Source organism: Amblyomma americanum, chromosome 1 (genome assembly GCF_052857255.1).
Source record: "Amblyomma americanum isolate KBUSLIRL-KWMA chromosome 1, ASM5285725v1, whole genome shotgun sequence".
Classification (NCBI taxonomy): Eukaryota; Metazoa; Arthropoda; class Arachnida; order Ixodida; family Ixodidae; genus Amblyomma; species Amblyomma americanum.
Genome location: NC_135497.1, coordinates 249,835,270 through 249,860,370, shown reverse-complemented (window position 1 = coordinate 249,860,370; position 25,101 = coordinate 249,835,270). Strand labels below are relative to the sequence as shown.

At 42.6% G+C, this 25,101-nt stretch overlaps 1 protein-coding gene and 1 long non-coding RNA gene across 2 annotated transcripts; one reads left to right on the top strand and one right to left on the bottom strand.

The window, feature by feature from the left end:
* Positions 1 to 19,572, bottom strand: Tgt (tRNA-guanine transglycosylase). The gene is made up of 8 exons (XM_077648921.1): positions 19,323 to 19,572; positions 19,075 to 19,143; positions 18,744 to 18,961; positions 12,550 to 12,665; positions 12,294 to 12,432; positions 3,817 to 3,892; positions 2,014 to 2,208; positions 1 to 249 (listed from the first exon to the last, which is right to left on the bottom strand). The coding sequence occupies exons 1-8, from the start codon at positions 19,545 to 19,547 to the stop codon at positions 97 to 99; spliced, it is 1,191 nt and encodes a 396-aa protein (XP_077505047.1). The 5' UTR covers positions 19,548 to 19,572; the 3' UTR covers positions 1 to 96.
* Positions 19,573 to 19,583: 11 nt separating this feature from the next.
* On the top strand, positions 19,584 to 21,027 carry LOC144114906 (uncharacterized). Its single transcript, XR_013311162.1, has 3 exons — positions 19,584 to 19,956; positions 20,028 to 20,197; positions 20,281 to 21,027. It is a non-coding gene; the product is annotated as an uncharacterized LOC144114906 (long non-coding RNA).
* The last annotated feature ends 4,074 nt before the right edge of the window (positions 21,028 to 25,101 follow it).

Sequence of the window (25,101 nt, the reverse complement as noted above, 5' to 3'; positions counted from 1 at the left end):
TTCCAGAAAAGTATTTTATTTCACTTACACTGAAGCTGCTGAAACCAGCATTTGGACCCAAAGGCAAGATTGTCTGTTATTAAGAATGGCAAATGGTCACAGATCCAAGTGGATATTTACAGCTGCAAGAGCATCAACCACCCAGCCAGGGTAGTCACTTTTCGGATAATATGTCTTCATAAATGCCTTCACAAAGCTGACAAAGGTTCCAGCCTTGATGTTGTCTCGGATGCTCTTCATAAGCCTCATCTTAAAAGGAAGGAAAAGAGTTTGCTTAGCTCACTCCACAATGCATCTGGTGTAGGCACTTTTTTGAGGACACGAAAATTGCAGGGTGTATGTCAAGAACGAATTTCTGCACTAAAAAGTCCCTGAAGCCATGTGCACCAGGTGTAAACAAAAGCAAAAGACTGATAGATATTGAATCACCCATCATCCCCACACAAAAATTTACGACTTGGCTTATGCAGCACCAGAGATATCAGTGATTAAGAATGATCCTCCGACTTTTCCCTCTCAACTCATATACTGGAGCGAGCAGGACAAAAATACAGATTACAGGCCGGGACCACGGTCTAACCATGAATGTGGTACACGGCTGTTGTTTACTTTTTCTTTTTTTTTTTGCTGCTCGCTCTGCCACCACGGCACAACAATAGAGTAGATAGTAAAAAAGAGTCATGCGCCATGGTCTCCAGCCGGTTGTGCACCCTGGCTCCTTCATGTACTAATGTCGTTGCGGTTTTAGGCAAGCCAGTGAGAGATTCTCGTGACTGATGTCCCGCAAGCTTCAATGATGTTGCAAGCCAGGATTTTGTGTGACCAGTACCGGACATCGCCGCGAGGCATGGGAATGGTAATTATTAAAAATTATCTGTAAATTACTAACTCGCTTTTGAGGTCTCTTATGCGGCATGAACGCGCAACAGCTTTTACTCGACGCAATGCACATCTTTTTATACCAACCTTATAAACCGCTGCAGGCACGCTTTAAGGTCTGTTCGCATCTTGTAATTGTCACTGATAAACTACAGGGTCACAGGTTAAACACCTGAAACCTGAAGTTTAAACTTTTACTACTCACAGCTATCAAACATATAATTACTAATAATTACTAATTTTGGACTTGGCACTTTGCTCTATTCTTGCATTTAAAGGAGTTGGGACACCAAATTTTTCACAGTGCTTTTTTTTTGGAAATGTGCGTTAGACACTGGTAAACATCTCTACAGGAAATTGGCCTTTGCCTGCTCAATAAATAAATTATAAATTAATTTCTCCCTCAAGTTGTTTCAGTTTGGATTTCAACAACCAAATGACATTATGTCACAGACGAGCTGAGACAGTGTTGACATGCTGTGAGGTGTACCACAACTGCGATAAAATTGCTGCTTTGCAGCTTTAATTCACTCCAACTCTTACTCCAGCCTTCTCAAAGAGCCGTAATGACAAGAAATGAACACACAGCTAATACAACACGATGCTGATATGCCTCATGCGACCTGAATGTATCTCAACTTATCTACGATATCATAGCCACTATTCAGATGTTGAAACTGAAACAACTAGAGAGAAAACAGAATTATAAATTATTTACTTGGCTTAGGTGAATTCCACGTGGCAATTTACTGTCTTGCACATCATTCCAAGAAAAGAACACAACACACAACAAAAATCTGGTGCCTCTACTCCTTTAACAATGCAGAAACTTCACAGCTATGCAACAGAGTCAATCTTCACAACTGAATCTCAACCATGCATAGCTACACTCACATGATGACACAGGCAGTAGTGGAATGTAGGCTGTTGTAATCAATACTCTCTAGTTCTCCGAGTGAAGCACAAGTAACTAGCGTAAGAAAGTGGTCCATAAATGTGAAAGAAGCTGACCCGTTGGTAAAGAAGTTATGTTGCTTATATGGTAGCTGAAAAAATAAAATTTAGCCTTATGCAGAATACTTTGAAATGCACACAAAGCAAGAAAGCAAAATAAAATAATGAAATGGGTGCTACCTGAAAGTTGACATTGTGGACCGACACCAAATGACAGGCAACTGTCTCTTGCTTGACAATGTGGTGCAGGTAAGCCCGTGTGTACTGGCGGCATGTGGAGCATGGGCAATCATCTTCGATAGGGCTAAAGTCATTGCAAAATTCAGTGTTTTTTAGGTTTAACTGGCCCCCCATCACCAAAGCACAGCCAAATCTCTGAAAACAAAAGTTAAAAAAAAAAACATAATAAGGAACCTTCTCATTTTAAAGGAACCCAGAAAGCGGTTGCCAATAAAGTTGCGATACTTTTGGGATACTAAATGATGCCTCTTCATAATTATTCTCCAGCAAGAATTTTTTTTATGTGTTTTGTGCAAGCTGAGTTATACGGAGACAAAATTTGAACTTCTGCGTCTTCGCGCCTTTCCCTCTCCTCTCGCATGCCAAAACGGCGGCGCTCCTCCGCCAGCCCCACTCACTCGGCCCCTCCCCTACCTCCGCCACCTGCGCGTGCGGAGTGGCTGCGGTTGTGGTAGTGCATGACATCTGAAGAAATTTGGTGCAGCGAACCAATGATAACCCCCTGGCTGCTGACGTCACTTGCACGACGTGATGTCGTATGACAGGTTTCGCACGAAAGCCTGGCACCACGCACGGCCACGAGGTGTGAAAGCGGGAGTTTTTAAATTTGTATTGTAAATTGAGGTCTCATTTGAGGTCTCATACATGCCATGGATGCTAGGTGGCCTGTACTCTACAAGGTGCAAGTATTTTAAAGTCAAGCTCAAACACCCCTTTCTGTGGCCCTTTAAAGTGCTACATAACATTTTGCTCTCCTCTAATATGGCAGTTTTTCATATCACTGCATCTATTTGAACTCTGGAGCAGTTATGTGTTTTCAATGTATTTGCTTAAACAAGAACTCAATTGCTAGGGCTTCCAGCAACATGTTTTGGGCTAGCAACGTTTGCGCAAAATCTGGGCAAGAGGCTGAACACATGAAGACAAAGTTCAAAGCACCATGGGACAGTATAGTATGCTGTCTAGGGGCTGCACAACGATGATATATATGGTAGTGAATGAAGTAGAGCAAGGACACAGGAACTACCCTGCACTCCATGTTCCTCTTCTCAATCTGCTCTGCATATAAGAAGTAATCTGTGTTGGGCACGAATAACACCACAATAAAACCTGACATCTTGTGACAAAACTTTTACAGCATGTAAATTTAAATGCATTTTCTCGTTATTAACAACTGCTAGATAAACATACAAAGTGTTCATAACTGGTTATCACCAATATCAAGTATAAAGTAAATACCATATTTACTCGCGTAATAACCCCCCCCCCAAAGTTTGTCGTTTAGAATATACTTTTTTTTAAAGTTGCATAAAAACGCACAGCTAACATTCAGGGCTGGTATTCAGCATGTTTGCTTTACCGCACCACCATGGGCTGGCGACGTTGGCTATCACAAAACCACAAGATCCCGCAGTGGTACAGCAAACACCTTTTGAAGCAAACGATGCTAAACACCGGTGACACAAATATGCGTGATGTAAAGATGCAACTTGCCGACCCTGTGCTTTTGTTGATGATGGATGGATGGACAGGTGTACTGACATATGATATTAAATTTTGACCCTTACAAATAAAACTGACGAAACTTTTTTCCCTCCCATAGTGAGCCCTCTCCCCAATTTGATGTCAACTTGTATGGAAAAAGAGTGTTCACTACGCGAGTAAATATGGTAACACCTGTCAAGTAATAAAGAATCACCATAACAAAATTTTTCACACAAATAACGATAAACTGCCACATACCGCTGTCCTCGTAGGAAAAACACAGTCAAACATGTCACACCCCAGTGCACTGCAGACAACAAGATCAACGGCAAAGCTAAGCAGGGAGAGAAAAAAAAAGTCCTTCAGAAACTCTGCACAAGTGCTAAGTAGAGCTAAAGATTAGAGAAAATCATGACCACCCAGCACACTACCACAACCTTTTTAATTTGTACAACAAGCCCAAAAAATTGTTTTGTACTAGTCATGAGCTAACAAGAGCTCAAATTTCGCACAATGACTTAAAAGAGTGCCCTTCTAGGGTTACTATGAGTGGATTTCCTAAAGAATTTTTACAGTGCACTCTTATAGATACAAGTGCCTATTTTGGGTTACAGTATCTGCAGTTGCTCCTACAGGTACATAAAATCAACTGCCAGATTTCTATGTACTTCTCAGCTTCATGACACAACAATGCATGCAGCAGTCTAAAGTTCCAATATCAGTGTTGTGCTGTGAAATTTTGTACGACTGCTGGTGAATGCTTCTTTTATTGCTTATGTCGGGTGAGGTTCAACAGAATCCCGGGCCAAAAGTAACTGAGAAGTTGGAAGAAATTCTTGAGAACCAAGCTGCGTTTGCGCTTAAGATGGATGACATCAAAGGTGAAATTGTTGCAGTGAGCGCAAAAACCGACAACTTACAGGGCCTTCTTGATGCATTTGATGCGATGAATAACAGGATTTGTAAGTTAAAAGAAACAGTCCAACAGCAGGCTGCAATTATGAGAACCGAAGCCGACGTAACAGTTTACTAGTATTTAGTGTCACTGAAACTGAGACAGACACTGAAACGGAAACAGAATCAAAACTGAAGGAACTTGTTGTGGAGAATATATTTCGGAAGACTATGGGCGTGCGGGTTGACACAGTGGAGCGAATTCATTACCTTGGTAAAGCCCAACCACAGAAATGCAGACCAGTTATTCTTAAATTTTACGATTCCAGAGAAAAGGAGAGTCTCCTGAAAAAAGGCACAAAGCTGAAAGGAACTTCTTGGCGTATCAGCCCTGACTATGCCAAAGAAACTGTAGAAATACGCCGAAAACTATGGGACAGTGCGGCCGCAGTCAGGGCTAAGAAGGCAAAGGTCTTCCTCGTCCATGATAAACTTCACGTAAACAACGAAACCTATATCTGGGATCACAGCCGAAACGAATGCTGTCTGCTGTCTACAGGCCGCGGAGATAAGGCTGATAATTCCAGACAGCACCAGTCAATCAAGAGTGCGACGTGGGACACGTCATCGCAGATATAGCTACGCCTTTTAAGTCTGAACGCGCGAAGAACTGTAAATAAGACTACAGGATTAGAATACTTGCTCCTTTCACAAAGTCCGCATGTTGTAACAATAACAGAAACCTGGTTGAGTAACGATATATTTGCATATAACTGCATTGTTCCTCCGGACTATATATTGTTTAGAAAGGACTGAGACACACGTGGTGGGGGCGTTTGTGTCATAGTAAAAAACTCTTTATCTGCTGTAATGATGGATTGCAATGTTGCTGGAACAGTTTGGTGCAAGATAGAGTTTTATAATGTTACTTACATTATTGGAGCTATGTACCGTGCACCCTCTGCTTCACCCGATTTCCTTGATGAACTAAATACTTTTTTATGTGCGCATGTCAAAACGAATACGAGACTGATAATGACTGGTGATTTTAACCTACCACACATAAATTGGCAACACCTATGTTTTGTTGGTCCTGATTCGTCTAACAAAGAGAAACTATTAGAAATTATGTTCGCGTATAACCTAAAACAAATTGTGCAAGAGGATACAAGAATAATGCCCAATTCGCGATCATTGTTGGACTTCCTGTGTTCCTGTCAAATAATATAAAAGAACACACTGTTAATGTTGAAGATGGTGTCTCTGACCACAAGGTGGTTGTTGTTGCCATACCACTTAGAATCAGTGAGTGCTCAAGGCCTTATATCCCTGTGCGCGTTAAGGATTATGAGCGTGCGGACAACACCTCCATTTTTGACGATCTGGAATCTGCCTTTGATGATTTTGAAAATGACTATGATTCCAAAACAGTAGAAGAGTTGTGGCAGCAATTTAAGAAAATTAGACAACACTGCGTTGACAGGTATATTCCAAGTCGTGTTAAAAAGACGAAGCACCGAAGCCCCTGGATCACCAGGGACATCATTTATATGAAACGTAAAATAAAAAGGCTATGTAAAAAAAAAAATAAACGCATTCAAGTTTTGCGACTGTGCTGAGCTGAAGCAAGTGTTATTCAATGAAACACTTAGCCGCTTCCTCAAAATGTCATCGCAAAAGTTCTGGCGATACTTTAGTGATAGGAAGGAGAGAATACAGGAGATTAAGCACAAAAATCAGGTACTGATAAGAAAGGAGCATATAGAAGATCACTTTAATCACTTTTTCCAGACTGTATTCACCTCAACCAAAGATGACATAGACCTCAGTTCAGAACTTTTGTTGCCTAGTCAAATGACTGGCGTCATAATTTTGCAGAAGGGCGTATTTCAGCAGCTCCTCAATTTGGATGCTAAAAAGGCCAATGGACCAGACAACATACCAACCCAGTTTCTCTGAAGATATGCCGAGTGGGCGTCGCGATACCTTAAACTTATTTTTCAAAAATCCTTTGCACACCCATTCTGTACCACAATATTGGTATAATGCACTAGTAATTCTGGTGTTTAAAGGGGGCAACCGAACACTTGTAAATAACTACCACCCAATATCTCTTACATCGATTTCTTGTAAACTTATGGAAGATATTATAGCGAAGCACATCTTTCATCACCTAGAAACAAGCTGTTTACTTTACCGTCACCAACACTGATTCAGAGCAGGCCTTTCGACCGCTACACAACTCACAGAGACAATTCATGATTTGGCAATGACGACTGATGCGAAGCAGTAGATTGACTTAATCACTGTAGATTTTGCCAAAGCGTTTAATGAAGTGCCGCACAATAAATTAGTTTTTAAACTAGAAAAAGCTGGAATTAATATGAAAATTGTGAAATGAATTAAAGCGTACTTAACAAATAGTAACCAGGTGGTCAAAATGGATGGCCATGTGTCCGGCTCACTAGCAGTGCTTTCAGGAGTTCCGCAGGGTTCTGTTCTGGGATCGTTGTTATTTTTGGTGTATTTTAATATCTCTGCTGCCATGGAACCAAATGTATGACTAAAGCTATTCGCAGATGACTGTTTAATTTATTCTACAGTTAGAAACACGGACGACCAGCTTAGAATTAGCAATTCTTCACAGGCATTAAGCGAATGGTGCAAAAAATGGAACATGGAAATAAATTATTCGAAATCAACATAAATGCACATTACAACGAAGAAGTCTGTTCTTTCGTTCCCATATTTCATTGGTGACAAGTGTTCGGTAAACGCAACTCCGTTTAAGTATCTAGGAATGACAATAACACAAAATTTAAATTGGGGCACACATATAGAAGAGGTATGTTCTAAAGCATACCGGAGGTTATGTTTTTTGAGAAAAAAACTGGAGCATGCTACACGGTATGCAAGACTAATTGCATATAAAGCTTTTGTGAGGCCAATCCTCAAGTATGCGTCAGTAGTATGGCGCTCTAAACAGAATTATTTAAAGAAACAATTAGAAAGAGTTCAGAGGTACGCAGTCCGCTTTATTTGCTGCCGATATCGAAGGACAGACTCAGTTGCAGATATGCTCTCTTCCTGTAACCTGGATTTACTAGAAACACGTAGACAAAAAAATCGGCTGAAGCTATTATTCCAGATGCTCCAAGGACAGATAAATATTCAGATGAAAACATACATACAAGCACCAGGCAAATGGAGTTCTAGAACAATTCATAGTCAGATAATTCAGCTGTACTACGCCGTAGTGAAACTTTCAGACATTCCTTCTTCCCCAATCATGTAATTGAAATGTGGAATGACTTGCCAATGAGTGTTGTGGAACAGAGTGACCTGCATAAATTCGAACGATCTCTGGATAACCATTTGCTTGAAAGTGCCATTTGATGCTTGACTGTATCGTTTCGTGCTGATGTATTCAGTGCTTGTAAATAATGCTGTTCTTTTATGAAGTTTTCCTACGCTCTCTGTAAGGAGCCTCGCACAAGGGTTGACAGTATTGTTAAATAAATAAATGAGTCCTTCGTGAAAATGATTTACAGTCTTAGTCAGAAATGTACAGCCCATTGAGTTTGCTTCTGGGCCATGCATTGCTGCAGGATCCTTGTTTACCAGTGTTTCAAATCTCTTGAAGGTAATAATAATTCTTGTTGTCAACTTAGGGCTTCCATGTGTGCTACAAGGGAGGGCCCTACTACACAGCTTAGAAACAAAGCCTGTGGGCTGCATATTTTTTACAAAGAATCCAACTGTAATCAAAACTAGTTATGGAAGATAAGACCAAAATGTAGAATATCATTCCCTTTCATCAATTTCCCCTTAACAAACCGAAGACTGTTCTTGAATAAATAATGTTTGACAGCTTAAACAGTACTGTACATGCTGGACAATGAAGGCTGGCTAGCAACAAGGTTTAAAAATTTGGTGTAACTCTATAGCAAAAATTTTTTGTTCCCATTGTCATGCACAAACAGTAGGCAATTGTTAGTTGCACACAAGCCACTGAAACATTTGCATCAGGTACTGTTCCTTGAGTAAGAAGTTCATAAGGGAAGCTATCCATTCCAATGAATGACAAGGCATGATAAAGATGGCCAGTTATTGTGCTATGTGCTCTCGTTATATGACTGCTAGAAATAAATACAATGATGCAGCAGGTCTAGAAAGTTGAACATTTGAAAAATAGTATACCTATATGAACCAATCCCTATGAGGGCTTTTAAAGCATAAAAGAGTCTCAGTGATTGTGCCTATAACAATGCTTCATGCCCTCATAGCCAACTTCATACCTTCGTATTTTTACCTACTTCAAAATGAACAGATGATAATTGTAATAAATTGTTTTGCCCTGATAATAGCTTTGTCATGGATGTTTTTCAGGGCTTATAGTATTGTGGTAATAGTAGTTTTATAAGTTTTATAGAAGTGGTAGTATATATGTTGTAAAAGAAAACCTAATGATGCCATCACTCCATGACCACATGATCACTTTCTTACAGGTGAGAATGCGGCATTGCCACGTTCACCTGCTCGCCAACAAGAATGCGCCGTATGCAGCAATGCGAGTCTCATGTGAAGTGATATGTGGTCAGTGATCTATGGGCCCCTTCAGGGGGGCCAGTAGAGTTGAAAAGGTCATTTTTTCCATGGGGTAGGTTGAAAAGCCTTGGAACCTTTTTCTTTGTATTTCACTAGCAAGAACTTGAGACAAGTTAAATAACTGGAAGGCCACGCTCCTTCCAGCTCCTAAAATGCTCTGCTGCATTTTACGAAAGCTCACATCATCCTACACTTGGCCAGCTTTTTAAGCATACGCCATTGTCCTTCCAGCTCCTAAAATGCTCTGCTGCATTTTACGAGAGCTCAAATCCCCCTACACTTCGCCAGCTTTTTGAGCATACGCCACTGTCCTAAACGGAAATCTGTGAATGCCCCAGCAATATCTCTGAAACACTATAGCCAACAGCAATGGGATATAAAGTGAATCTTGAAAGATTCTACATAAAAAAAACAAAACTCATGGTCATATTGCTCTGGTTAGGAGAACATCACAGCTAAGTTGCTCAAACTTCCAGCTTCTTATCCTTCGCTTCTGAACCATGAAATGTGGCACTACTGCAATCAAAGCCTCCGTGGTTCATTCTTGTAAGCTGCAGATTAAATATCACAGCCAATAGCTGCTAGCCTCCTTGCGCGTTTTCTCAAGAACAATTGTTCCATTAAACTACGCTATCTCTTTCCCTTTTACATCCCCTCTTCTCTTCCCTCGGTGCAGGAAAGCTAACTGAAACACTCTTCTTAATGACCTCCCTGCCTAGCCCCTCTTTCCATGGCTGTCAATTGTGATAGATATTTTGCAGTCAATGATGCCATTTTCTATTCATTCAATATAATAGTAATCCTAACTGTGCAGAAGTCTGCATCTGTAACCTGCTGCAATGTATGTGTACGAGCAAGTGTACACATGCACGGCAACATGGCAACCATATGGAACAGACATCTGGTGTGCCTGTGAACCCCCTACCCTTTGATGCCTCTGTGCAGAGTGGATGGGTCCCCGATTCTTTAGTTCAGGCTCTTGAGAGGAAACTGCATTGTCTCCTAGTTGGAATACTGTAAATAAGTCTAATAAATGCCACTTCAGTGGGCACTATTTCTTCTATGGTCAAGCATGGCCTATGATCACCATGCTTATAATTACACAGTGGCTGCATTGAGGTGAAACGTGAAAATGCCAGTGTGCAGTGTGATTTCAGTGTATGTTAAAAACCACAGGTGGCCAAAACTAATCCAGAGCCCTCCACTATGGCATCTCATAGCCCACATGTAGCTTTAGGACACTGAGCTCCACACACCACCACCACCACAAGTATATATATCTCCAGCAATTACAAGACTAAGATGTCACCTATTCAATTATGACACTGCAAAGTTAACTTGCTGCCTTTTGCACGGCTGCCTTAATAACATACAGTAAACATAGTGCGGGAAGAATGCAGGACAAAGCCGAGACGGGACAAGCGTTAACCTTCAACACAGTGGATTTACTGCAGACCAGGAGCACATATACGCAATGGCACCACACTCGTCAATTGCAGCCTTTGACGAGTGTGGTGATTTCCAGAACGCCTGTGGCTTGAGTACAGCGTGTTTTTTAGAGCTCTTATCTTTGTACTTGACATCAACGTTTGTTGCCTTTGACAATAAAATTTACCTACAAAAGCAGGGTGTTTGCATAGGATAGTGTATTGCGCCGATTTTAAGCGATCTGTTTTTAGCTCATTGTGACAAGGCTCTTTTTTGAGCGGCTAGATGACCTTAGGATTTTAAATACTTTACGGTACGTTGATGATTTTTAATTGTTTTAGGTGGATCTGTTTTTACTGACCCTAATGTATCATGTGTTTTAGACTCTTTTAATGAGTTCTTTAGGCCCCTAGCATTTACTCATGAGTTGCCTGTGCAGGACAGCATTACATTTTTAGAGCTGTGGCTGCGTTTCAACCCCGATCATGCCTGCTGGATGTATGAGACTAGAGCCAACAAGCCTCCTTTGCCGTACAGCTCTGCACACTCAAAGTTGGTAAAAAGAAGCATTGTTCTTTCCTTCTTGTCGAGCGCTCTCTGCAAGTCATGCGAACATGCCGTGGAAGAAAGTGTAAAAAAGCAGGTAGAACGTTTGGAGGCAGCGAGTTATCCCAAACATGTCATTGTTTCAGTCGCCGAAGGCATGCATCGCAGAAGAAAAGTTGTGTCACACATGAGCGACGAACAGAGAGTGGAGGAGAGAAAGGAAATGGAAGAAAAAAAGAAAGAAAGAAAAGGTAGCCATAATTTCCTACCTGCATAAGGTCTCTCACAATCTAAGGAAGGTAGGGCAACGTTCTGGCATAAAAACAGCATTCACGGCTTCTAAAAAGCTTTTGAGTGTGTGCAAAAAGAGCTGCCCTACCCGAACGCAAAAACCTAAGTGCAGAATTAAGCACAGAAATGCCCACGTGCCTTGCAGGAAGGGAGTGGTATACAAAATTCCACTTTCATGTGGTAGGCACTACATAGGGCAAATGGGCAGGTGTTTGAATGTGCGCCTCCTAGAGCACAACAATAAAGTTGGAAACATCACCACAGACGGCCATCTGGCGGCCCATTGCAAAAAAATGTGACACAGAACCACCTTGCCATCCCCTGCTCGACAAGAATGTCATTCTGTATCGGCACAATAACGGCTTGACTAGAGAAATCAAGGAAGCGCATGAGATGGCATGGACAGGAGAATAATGCTTCAGCAGGCCGCCTGAGGCATTATCAAGGAAAGAGCTTGATTTCTTGGCATGACGGCATGCAGCACTTTTGTTATGTTTTTTCATCTTTCCATCGGCTGTATCAGTTGCGTATATATGCTCCTGGTCTGCAATAAATTCGCTGTGTTGAAAGTTAGCGCTTGTCCCGTCTCGTCTTTGTCCTGCGTTCTTCCCGCGCTATGTTTACTGTGTTACAATGAATTGCCAATCTGCCCAAGCCTATTCCATTCTTTATAACATATCCATGTGGTCACAAATACTTGTTCACCTAGATTTCATTAGTAACCTACTACACTTGCCTGCAATTTAAAATCATGCGGGTATGTAGTGTTAACCTAAACAGTGATAAGAATCCAAGTGTAACTGTCCAAAGTGCTGTCACATACATCAATGGTATAGCATGGATGAAGATGGTATTATCAAGATAGCATAAAATGCATTTCGTCGTCAATAAAATGGATAAATTAAAAACTGCCTATATTTTAACCAATGCTCGCACTTTCTTTCTACAATAGCAGTCCAGAGACTTACCCAACACCCATAAGATATCGTGGTTTGTTCTTTGGAAGCAAATTTGTGCTAATGTCCACCATTGGCCAAAAATCATCTTTGCTCTCTCCTCCACTAAGGCCCCCAATGGCATAGCCTGCAACGTCCCTTTTTAGCAGTTCTGCAAGAGGAAATCAACATATGTTTGAGCACAGATGCCCGACAACAAAAACAAAAAAAAAAGCTTTCATTTCCAGTACACCAGTGGCTAAATCATGTTTGAAAAATGAAGTCTCACCCAGAGCACACCGTTCACGCAAAGCAGCATCCAAGCCACCCTGAACAATTGGAAAAATGTTTTGGGTTGCTGAATTCTTGTGTGCTGCCATGCATCGATCAAGCCATCTGATTGTTCTGCAAAAGCAATGTAAATAGGAACCCACATCATGTACAACATATCGAGAATACAAACAAGTAACCTTGAGTATTGCAAAGTGTGTTTCCTTAGAATTTAAAGCTTAAAAAAATGTAGTGTCTTCAGAGGAAAATCCAAACCAACGTTGTCTGTAGTCATCTTGCAAGGGTACTTTTTACATTTTTTTTATGATGAAAGAAGTGTCCCTGACCAAATTTAGGTAGGTAAAGGGGAACAGATTTCATATTTGAAACTGCATTGTGTGTGTTTAGCTTTCCCTATTTTGAATTGTTTATTCCATTGTGCTTGTTACATGAGATGTTATCTGTTACATGAATGTCTTGAACATGTGTAATCCTGCTTCAATGAATATGGAATTTGTGCTGTGTGTGCAGAACTACAGATAAATTTTTTTTGGTCTTATTATTTTGTTTTGCAATGAATTCTGCTATTTTTTTTTCATTCATTGGAGAAATCCATGCATGTGATATTTTACTTTTGACTGCTTGTCGCTGCTGCTTGGTATATAGGGGCTGAGGCCCAGTCAAGCTGTTTATGACAGCTTTTTCTGCAGCTCCTCAGTCACTGTAGTTTTGTAGGCAGAAATAAAATTATTATTATTATATTATATTTTGCCTCAATGCTTTGTGTAGTTATTATTCTTTTAAATACTGATTACTTAGGTAAGGTCTTAATTATAATCTTCTACATCACCTTTGAAAGTATTTGTTTCATCTGCTCACACTATGTTGCTTTGCAAGTGATCCTTTTTCTTTGTTAAAAAGGAAATTCGCAAAGCTTTAAAAAATGCCATGTCAATGATGGTTATGGCCAGCCTTATGCGCCTAATGAAGTGATGCATTCAGTTAGGCTGACTCCTACATTTGTATCAGCCAGTGCTCTCACATGTTGCCACCAGAGAAGATTACACATGTTGTTTTGTGAAAATGATCAACACCCTGCAGAATTCAGGCAGTGACTTTGTGAACCATGGGCAGGCTCTATCATGACTTCACATTAAATATGCATTGTTAGTGCACTTTCGTATAATTACAGAGCACAACATGCATTGTAACTGATACACTTGATTGAAATCCTGTCATCCTTGAGAAGAAAAAAAGAAACAGTTGTTCCTGAATCAGTGCAAACAATATATGAAGGATGAATATCTTTTGCAATGCCTTTCTCTATGCCAATGATATAGAGGCTTTCCAGTGGGACAAAAAACTACTGACACACAAACATGGAAAAGAAAAAGAATAATGTCAGTCAAACACAGAAGACTTGCATTGCTGTACAGTACTATTGCAGCTATTGTTAAAAAAAAAAAACAAGGACTGCCCCATGCCCAATACAATTGATGCTCGCTAGAGCGGACCTGGATAAAATGGACAAGCGGATATTACGGACATTGCGAGTAATTTTGTTTGGCCATCACACATTTTAAATCCAAAAAGTTTGTTTTAACGGACCGGGTTACAACAGCTGGTCGATTACAGTGGACTAAATTTGTGGTAAAATTTGGCCCAGTTTGGCCCAGAACATTTTTTTAACGCACGTTTGTGTTCAGTTCATACTCATCACAAAGTAATACTTCCCAGTGATACCCCCTTCCCTGTCGATCTTGGAGCCCCAATAATCAAGACCACCAGTGTAGTGAATTCCACCATTAAAGCGCTTGAGGTTGCCACCTTCCATAGTAGGGAGATGGACCATTTCCTAATCCTGCCACTCTCGGCTCCGGCACCTGCGCATTAGCTGAGCGTGGCTGGTGGATAGAGATCAATCGAAATGAACACTTGTCATCTCCAACAACGCAACAATAAATACTTATCTGCAACTGTCTTTCATACAAGGCTGTCGGGAGCAATTATGGCCAACGCCACCAACTTCCAAGAAAAAAGACGAAAACTAGGCTGCTCCGATGCCAGCGCTGGCCTTCAGGCACCCTAGAGATAACTTAGAATGAAAAGTGAAAACTAAAGAGATGGACGGACAGATGGATGGATGGAAGGAAGATAGGAGCGTCCCCTTTTAAGCAGGGTGGTGGCAGTTGCCACCTCATGCTCGGCGTTTTTTCCTTTAACGGTTATAAATGAATCTATATATTCGCCAGTTTCTTTAAATACATTTTTAATCATATGCTTCTAACCTTATGTCACCTCTCTGCTTTCGAGCCACCAATCTTCAAATCACTTTTTGTTAACTTCCACTGTAGGTTCATTAACATGACCATTGTTAACTCAAAACCCTAGGGCTTCAGGGAAAGCAACCGTGCCTGCATCGACATCTGGATGGATACCGCCACATTTGAGTATAGGATGTTCAATTGATTTTACAGATTTACCACACACTGCACGTGTGTCATCTTCTTGGTTAAATATCTTTTTGTAGTTTTGCGTCCTAAGACACCCTGATCTAGTTTAAAAGAGCAGGGCGCTGCCTCTTGAGTTATCATTGAACGATTCCTTCCTGATCTACCTTTTCCAATTTCAATATAGTTCTACACTCTGCTTCTTTTCAACAGAATTAATCCAGTTTTTACCTTCTGCGTTTTTTATCTGCCATTTAAAGCTCTTTATTTCTCCATCCTTGTGTCCTGCATACTCACTGGCTAGTTTCCTATTCCTTTTCCGTCACTGTGAGCCAACAATCTTTCTGTATAAGTATTTAAATATATTAGCTGCCCACCTGTTGTTATCCAATTTCCTCAGGCAATCTTCATATAATATTTTACTTTGAGCTTTCCATGCTTCGAATGATGCCCAGCCCTTATCCTACTGTACTGCCTCATTTGTGGTTTGTTTTGCCGTGGGCACTCAGTGCTGATCTTCAAACAGCTCTCTGGTTTATTCTCAATCTTGACTGAACTTCTGGCCTTAGGCATAAAACTGCATTCCCAGAAGTAAGCCCTGGCACCATTATTCCTTTCCAAATACCTCTCAGTACTTCATATTTGTTAAACACCCATTATGCCCTTGTGGCATCTCTTCGCCCTTTTGTCCTAACAGTCTGTGCTTTTTCATGTGTATCTATCCTTCGTTTACCAATACCCCTGAGACATTTGTAATGCTACTCAGTATTTCACGGCCTTATATTGCAAGCAACTCATCAGTTTAACCATTGAAAATCATCGGACCTGACTTAATTGTGCTAAAACCGAAGGCTACACCGCCTCCACAAGAGTTAACCAAAGTCTGCAAATCTTCCTGGGGATCTGCTTGTCATCATCATCATCAGCCTGACTACACCCACTGCAGGGCAAATGCCTCTCCCATGTCTCTCCAATTAGCTCTGTCCTTTGCCAGCTGCAGCCACCCTATGCCTGCAAACTTCCTAATCTCATCCGCCCACCTAACCTTCTGCCGACCCCTGCTACGCTTGCCTTCTCTTGGAGTCCACTCCATTACCCTTAAGGACTAGCAGTTATCTTGCCTTCGCATTACATTCCCTGCCCAAGCCCATTTCTTCCTCATGATTTCGACTAGGATGTCATTAACCCGCGCTTGTTCCCTCACCCACTCTGCCCACTTCCGGTCTCTTAACGTTACACCTATCATTTTTCTTTCCATGGCTCGCTGCATTGTCCTTAACTTAAGCTGAACCCTTTTCGTTAGCCTCCACGTTTCTGCCCCATAGGTGAGCACCGGTAAGGTACAGCTGTTGTACACTTTTATTTTGAGTGATAGTGGTAACCTGCTAATCATGATCTGAGAGAACCTGCCATATGCGTTCCACCCCATTCTTATCCTTCTAGTCATTTCCCTTTCATGATCTGGATCAGCTGTCACTACCTGCCCTAAGTGAAAAAGCAGTGAAGAGGAAACTAGGCATAGGTAAAAACCAAATGTATGCGTTAAAAGACAAGGAGGGCAATGTCATTAGCAATATGGATAAGATAATTAATGTAGCCAAAGAGGTCTACACATATCTATACAGTAGCCAATGTAATCAGAACGTTAATGATAGAGACAGTAGCGCACAGCAATGCGTCATCCCGCTGGTAACGAAAGAGGAAGTAAAGAAAGCCTTAGGAGCAACGCAAAGGAGAAAAGCAGCTGCTGAGGATCAGACAACAGCAAATCTGTTGAAGGATGGAGGGGAGATTGTGCTAGAAAAACTAACCACCCTGTATATGCAAAGCCTTATGACCTAGACCATGTCAGAAGCTTGGAAGAACGTAAACATAATCTTAATTCATAAGAAAGGAGATGCCAAGGACTTGATAAATTACAGACCGATCAGCTTACTGTCCGTTGCCTACAAGGTATTTACTAAGGTAATCGCTAATAGAGTCACGGCAACCTTAGCCTTTAATCAACCAAATGATCAGGCAGGCTTTCGTAAAGTATATTCCACAATAGATCATATCAGCACTATCAATCAGGTGATAGAGAAATGCGCAATATACAACCAACCCCTATAGCCTTCATTAATTATGAGAAAGCATAAGACTCGGTGGAAACCTCAGCAGTCATACAGGCATTGCGGAATCAGGGTGTAGAAGAGCCTTATGTCGAAATACTGGAAGATATATATAGGAATTGCACAGCTACCATAGTCCTCCATAAAGTCAGCATTAAAATTCCAATAAGGAAGGGCGTCAGGCAAGGAGACATGATCTCGCCAATGCTATTCACCACCTGTTTACAGGAGGTATTCCGAGGCCTGAATTGGGAACAGTTAGGGATAAGAGTTAATGAAGAATACCTAAATAATCTGTGATTCGCTGATGACATTGCTTTGCTGAGTCACTCAGGAGATGAACTGCAAATCATGATCAATGAGTTAGACAGACAGAGCAGAACGGTGGGTCTAAATATTAACATGCAAAAAACCAAAGTAATGTTCAACAGTCTAGCAAGGGAACAGGAGTTCACAACTGGCAGTGAGGTGCTCGAAGTGGTAAAGGCTATCTGCTAATGGTACAATATTGTCTGCATACAGTAAATCAGGGAGCCGCTGCATTAAAACCTTTCCTCCTAATCTGTACGAAAGATTATAACCTAGAATACTTGCTTGTAGCCGTCTTTCTATATTTATCATATAAAGCATGAAAAGCAGTGGTGATAGAGGACAACCTTGCCTCAATCCTTTGCATACCTCAACAGTTGTCGTACTTTTTATCCCTTCCCATGTAATTTAAACTTTATTATCTCAGTATATTTCCTGTAGAAAATCAATTACCTCATGACCGATACCTTTACGTTAACAAGAGTTCCCCGATGCTTGGCGAGGAGTTTAGTGGAGCCTCTCGGTATGCAGAGGCATGCAAGGTAGCAGAGCAATGCCTCAAAACGCACGACTGCGCTGCTTAATCCAAAGGTACCACCATCTCACCACACCCCTGGCTGGCATACGATTAATTTCTTCTTTTTACTGGGTAATTCTTACTTACTATCAAGCTAGCTGTGGCTTCCATACCATGGATACTGACCTTTTTTGGTTAAAACTCGATTTCGAAAATTGAATTGGGTGTACCTTTTTCATTTTAAACTGAAAAGTCCAACCCTTAACTATAATGAAAAGGTATGCAGAAAAGACTCATCAGTGTGGTGTACACAGAAAAGCTTTATGCTAGCATTTTTGCAATGCATATTTTACGAGAGATCGAATCTCACAAAAATTACACCAGCACAAATATTTGAAACAGTAGACGTTCACAGTTTTTAATAATATGGCAGATGCAAGTATGCATCCAAGCTGCAAACTCTATGCATGCTTTTTGCCAAATTCACTGCTTTCCCCTACTGAAATGTAGTAGAAAATACTGTGCGGCTTGATTCCAGTAAAGGGCGAAATGATTAGTCAACACTGAAAATATCAGACATTAGCAAGAAACTTGAAGTATCTTACAATACAGCACCTACATGAAACACTTGAAGCTATGGAAATTATGTGCTGCAACCTAAATGAAATTTGGCAAGAAAGCAGTAGCATACATTTTACAACGCAGCAAATTTTCACAATTTTGTAGCCCTAAAATGTGGCCCAATTAAAATAAAATTCTGCAATACCACTACAGCAGAATAGCAATCCCATCTACAGCAATAAATGAAAATAAAATTGAAAAGAACCTGTGCATGGCTTCTTCAACCCGCGGTCCGGATATCGTGCTGCTGACGACGTCGTCCAGTTGCATCATAATGTCCGCGTGAATTGTGTTCTGTATTTCGGTCGACTTTTCAGGGCTGAGCATGATCTCGCGCTGGTCGTATGGCGACACAAACCTCACGCCCTCCTCTGTAACTTCGCTCAGCTTGACAAGGGAGACCATTTGAAAACCGCCGCTGTCCTTGAATATGGAAGTGCGTGTCAGTGGCACATTAGAACAACAACGCAAATGAGCTTGCTCGCTAGTCCTGCACAAATCAGCAATGTAGACAGCAAATATATCGTATAACTTACAGTAAGCAGACCATTTTTCCAATTCATGAATTTGTGAAGACCGCCAGCCTTTTGCAAAATGTCCGTTCCCTGCAGAAAGAGCACACACACTTCTATGGTGAAAATAAATTCAGTATGCATTATCAGCATTCAATACACTTTTGCCGTTATTTTCACCCTTAAAAAAATTACACAGACTAAACGCTCGGTTAGATATTCGTTAAGCGCAGTACTGTGCTGGCTGCAGATTTGCTTTACTGACAACTTACGGGTCGCATGCCGAGATGGTAAGTGTTTGCCAGGATCATATTGCACTTCTGCTCCTCAATCTGCTCGGGCACAAGACCTTTGAGTGTGCCCTGTGTGCCCACTGGCATGAATACCGGTGTCTCTACAACTGCATGCGGAAGCGTTAAAAGTGAGGCTCTTGCTTTCGTAACATTACACTCCGCGACAATTTCAAATTTCAAAGCATGTTTTAAGGGCGCCGCCATATTGTCATTCAGATTTAACTGTGCTATCAATAGAAGCGTTTCGGTGCAGGTGGGCTGGAAACGCTGATTGGTCGATGGGATGCGCTTCTCCGTGACGTTTTTCTGCTTCTCCCTCGTTCTCAACCGGACGTGGGTTCGCCGCGCCTCTCTCGGCCTGTCCCTAGAGTGCCTAGGGAATCGCTAGGGCCGGCTGGCCGGCCGCCGGGCGTGCGTGGTCTGCGGGCATTCTCTTCGTGAGCGTAGGCGGCGGCGCGCGCGTTTCGGAAGCTGTCCAGGTATGGCTTTTTTTTTTTTGCGTGGTGCGCTCGTCGGCGCAGCCAGCTGAAATTTCTGTACAGTTCTTGCTTCCACGACATTGCGATGACCCCCAAAAGGCGCTGACCCGCGAGAAATCGCCAGCGACATAAAGGTACGCATTTTATCTCAAATTTCGCTTCATGAAGTGCTGTACCGCTTACCTACATGCCTTGCGCATTCCAGGACCTCGTTTTCCTGCTGCAGGAGCACGTCTTCTGGTGTTCAAAATTTTGCAACTCCATTACGACGACCCACATAAGGTGCGGTTTGAGGACCGCCGGCGTCGCCATCTGAACCGCCGTCTGACAGCCACGATGAAGCGCTTGTCTGGCGTGCACGTTCTCAATCACGAGGTAAGGGTTGAACAACGTTTTCGCAAGTTTTCTCGTGCAGAACTCGCTAAATTGCGGCGCTTGTAACGTAACTTTTTTTGCAGCATCGTTTCCTGGATGCTTCTGGCGAGCCGATGCTGTCCTTGTTTGCCGCAGACCGGGGCATCGACCAGATGTCAAAGATTATCGTCGCGGCCCTCGTCAAGATCTACGGACCAGGGATAGCGTCGGCTTCAAGGGCAAGACCAGGAGAGGTGTACGTCGTGCACCGGTGTCGTCGGTGCGGAGCCAAAGGGCACAAGACGGACCACTGCTGGGCCTACTGCTCACCGCGCCGCCACGCCGCTGCAGGTCGCGGTTGAAGTGCTCCTGCAAACGGCCCTTTTTAGGGCCACCTCATTGTTTCCTGGCAGATCGCGAGCGTCCCGTTTCGTGCCCGTATTCCCTCTCTGTCGAAATCGACGCCAGACATCAAAATCGCGCGGTGTGAGCTAGTAAATCGCTGGTAGAGACAAAAACTCGTGCTTGTATAGACTTACCCATCTCCAGTGCGCCTTTGTTTATTTCCGTAGGCACTACTCGCGCTTTGTAGAAATCGACGCCAGCCGCGAAATTTTACATGTTAGACCTCGCTACAGCATTAGCGCAGCGTGCCTTCGTTTCTTTACGTTCTAACTTTTATGCAGCGCACCTTTGTTTGCTCGTTACTTTTGTTCTTTTCAGTCGTTTCCTGAATCCGTCCAAAGAGCCGGGCTAGGTGGATGATTATGGAACCACATGGCGATTGCACTGCATACAGCACGACTTTGGTCCCTGTGTTTTTAAATAAAAACATCAGATGTCGAAGGTCATGGTCGTGTCCGAGGATGGCTTCCACAGCTGGGGCCTAACCATAGGGAGCGCACACGCTTTGTCGTCGTTGCCGAGTGGAGAGGCCCAAGATGGCTGGCATCCTTAATAAAGATCCCTTCTCGGGGCCGCTTTAGTGTTTCCTGGCAGATCACGCGCTTTCCACCCTGTGCACATGCTCTCATTTCCAATTAAAAAGGTCCTTTAATAACAAGATGTTGCATGGTACTTGAACAATAGCGGCTACAATGACAAAGGTGAAGAAGTGCTGGAGTTACACGGAAATAAAAAAGGTTGGGGGTGCCCACATAACAACCTGAAATGGTTTTGGACAGGACTCCTAGTTAATTGCATTTGGAAGAGAAAGACAAGGTTTAATTTTGCAGTGTAAGCTTGCTTCTCTAGAATGAACAGAGAACGTTGCCTCGCACTGTTTGGGCCACCTTCCTTGACCCCATGAAAAAAAAAAGGATGCCTCTGGGAAACTATTTGCGGAATTTCCGCCCCCCCCCCCCCGCCCCTCGATTCAGAAGGGGAAGGGGGGGGGGGGGGGTGACGGCCTTTTCTTTGTCGGGCTCGGCGCGACGCACGATGGACAAGACGGCGAAAGGAAGGGGGCTGTCAGTGACGCATGTTCCGCGCTCTTCGCTTAGCCAGCGTACAAGTCCCTTCGACAGCCTGAAATGCCTTCGGTGGGCATCGTCACGCATGTCGAAAGGATTGTCATGCACGTGCGACCGCCGATAACATTCCTTGCAAGCTTATTCATTGCCGTGAAAATCGGGCGGTGAGCATTTCTGGTGCGAAGTGAAGGAACTTAGTAAGGTCTGCAAGGAAAGACCTTACGCAACTTTACTGGGGCATAGCCGCCTTTCCGAAATTAACCGTGACAAGTGCCTAGCTGTCTTTGGATTCCAGCGAAGTTGCAGCTGTACCTCCGAATCCTCCTCGCCCGTTCCCACGCGGCTTCGCATGCCATGTGCGGTAAAAAGAACAGTTTGCAGAGTTTAAATGGTTCAAGTATGAAGCTATGCAATGAAGCCAATTACAGACTTCTGTACAACAGCTAGAGGAATTTCAAGAGCATGCTGTGTGATGGTAGTCAAAACTAATGCCGTCAACTATTATTTCGTATTTTTTTGACCAAACAGACATGAAATGTCTGAAGATGAATGTGTACCAAACACATCGGTGCATCAGTTAATTGTGATGCGTGAAAAAAATTGTACTAACATATAAATGCCCATATGTCGTCATAATCAGGAATACTGAAGAATTAAGGAAAATAAAAGGTTTTTTTTTTGTTCAGGCTCACACACCTGCTACAAACATCTTTATACGCGTACGTAACAATTTATGACTCTGTAAGAAGCATTTTGGGTAAAAAGTACAGTATGGCAGAAAGGAGTCTTTAGGAAATGCACTGTGTAGAAATAGCCATACCAATTTCATGTGATCGTTCGATAAATGTAACAAATACCGTGCAAACAAGCTCGCTGCATAGTATAGTTTTTTTGCAAGTTACTGGTTGCAGACCGCTCTGCAGTCACTGGACTGTGATTGTGTAAGTACTGCATGACAGTGCATGGATTGCACAGCAGTTGCTTGTTCATTTCGTTTACCACCATCATTTGTAAGAAGGGGCCATTTCTCATATACATGTGTTTCTCTGCGAGTGTCGTTCTGCGCAGCGAGCGTTCTTTTGTGCCCGCATGTGTGCTTTCGGTGCGGGAGTGCGTCCTTGGCGGCACCCTCCGTTCTGCGAACGGACCGATGGGCGCCCGCTTCGTTAGCTTATTGGTGTGGTCGTTAGGGCCGCGGGAAATGCCGCCGCTGCCAGAAGTACGAACCGGAGAGCCGTGCGGCGTCTCCTTTCAAGTGGACCCATGCACGTGTGCGCGTGAGAGTGTGTGTGTTTGTGTGTGTGTGCGCTTCCGGTGCACTGCAGGTGCGCGGTAGCCTGCAGCGCTTGGAGGCGACTCAGTCAAGTGACAGACGACAAGGAACCCGTGAGAGTGTGTGTGCGATGCTATTTTAGCTTGTAAATAAGTTTTCGTAAATATACCCTTTTGTATTTCCTTCACATGAGAGTTTAATCGTTTCATTTCTTCAGCGCGTATTTGTAACATTAATTTAATCTTAAGCCTCATTTCAAACACAATGAAACAGGACGTGTAACTTTTTGACATGTTCCTTTTTGGCAGCCTCTAAAAATATTTCCGCATGAATGGAATGGGCTAGCTTAATTGTTTTGCAGCAATATAACCACGGGACTGCTGTAACTTGCAACATTTTCAAATTGTGTGAGTATCACTGCATGTGAGGGGTCACAACCATATCCTAGCTGTTTCTTGAAGGTCCCGTTGCTTTGATGGCAATGCTTGGACAACCATGACCATCTTCCGCATTCATGCGCACAGGGTATGCCCATTACGTGCATGCCTTTCTACCTATTAATGCCTTACAATGCAAACAGACAACAAATAAAAGGAAGAGCACAAGTACAGAGAGTGTTTGTAGCCCACACTCTTCTTCTTCACGTCAGTAAATATATATGGCACATACCCACGCGGGGGGATTTGCCAAGGTACAGTGGAGATTGCCAATGAAATATTTGCACGGGGGAAAAAAAGACGTGAGGCGGCGGCGTAGAAGACTGAATCAGAATAAAAATTGGAAAATTCAATAAAATTTAAGAAATATGAATTACCGAGAATAGAATCAAGCATTTTAGACATGCAACAGAATTTTGTATGCAGCTAACAAGGTGACCGATCAGTCGCACTTATGCGATCATGAAGGTAGCCACAAACACTGCTTAACGGGAATTCCTTGGCGCTCGCACCGAACGAGAGAAGAACTGGAAGAGATAGAGGGAGGCCTAACCTCGAAAGAGGGACCTCCAAATACTGCTTTCCTTGAACTGCGAACCGCCGGCAAGAGACGAGAAAATGACCTATTGTTTCAACTTGCCCACATGAGACACAAAGGTTTGTCGCAGCGAACCCGCATCGGCGCAAGTATAAATTTAAGTGAGGGATTTTGCATCGCAGAAGCGTCACTGACACCTCGCAACGCCTTGATTTACACCACTGGACATTCCATGGGTAATTTAAGTGGTGAAAATCCACGGTATTGAGCAACGGATCACTCAAGCTGGCTGAAATATGTTGGAACCGCTGGAAACGTGAAGTTTCCAACATAATGAGGTGAAGGACAGGAAAGATTACAGGAGCGCTGAGAGCTGACCTTGCCAATAAATCAGCCACCTCGTTAAAATAAACACCCGAATAGGCAGGTACTCAGACCAAGTGGATCTCACGCACTGTGCACGGAACATAAAACCTAAGCGACCAATTCAATAACGATTTTCCGGAATTTTGGAGACTAGAACTGAAAGGCAGTCTGCAAGAATGAGAACTCAAGCTACATGCCTGGGAATTAAGAGAAGAGCCAAAATAACCAAAAAATCTACGAAGAATATAGGAGTATAATCAGGGATACAAACAGAATAGCTCCAAGCCAGATCCTGCGAATATATCCCAATTGTAATGTTTAGTAGCTTCTTCTGAATTTAAAAGTAATGCTACTACTTTGAACTTTAAACTTTGGGGGTTCGAATAATAGCTGATAAATCACAGGGGGACAAAAACTGAATAACGGTAACAGAAACTTTGGCTATATTCAAGAAACATTACAAATGTCTTCCTTCGACGACTCTTCTTCCCGCACTGCCCCGTCCACCCGTTTTCTTCAGCAACTCGTTGCAAGGAGATCAGATCAACTTGAAGCGGAGCTAACAAATTCTGCGTGAACCTAACTTGCGGAAGCTGATAGCGTGGCCAATGCCTCCCATGCCTACTACGGATGGAATCAATACAAAGTCGAAGAAAAAGTATACCGCAGCACACATGATTGGAAGTGAAAGACGAATTTTTTTGATGTTGTTAGCCTATCAAAAGATGGCACATACCTACACTGGGCGATCAGCCAAGAATCCGGTGGCTATTCACCTGTACTCAGTTAAAAAAAAGAAAGCCGCGCGGGAACGCAATACTGGTGGATGTGCTGAATTT

Coding starts and splice junctions, on each gene's coding strand:
- Tgt (XM_077648921.1), bottom strand. CDS start 19,547: ATGGCGGCGCCCTTAAAACATGCTTTGAAATTTGAAATTGTCGCGGAG. Junction 12,433..12,549: donor GCGTGAACGGTGTGCTCTGG/GTGAGACTTCAT, acceptor TTCCTCTTGCAG/AACTGCTAAAAAGGGACGTT. Junction 3,893..12,293: donor CGATATCTTATGGGTGTTGG/GTAAGTCTCTGG, acceptor CTCCCTGCTTAG/CTTTGCCGTTGATCTTGTTG.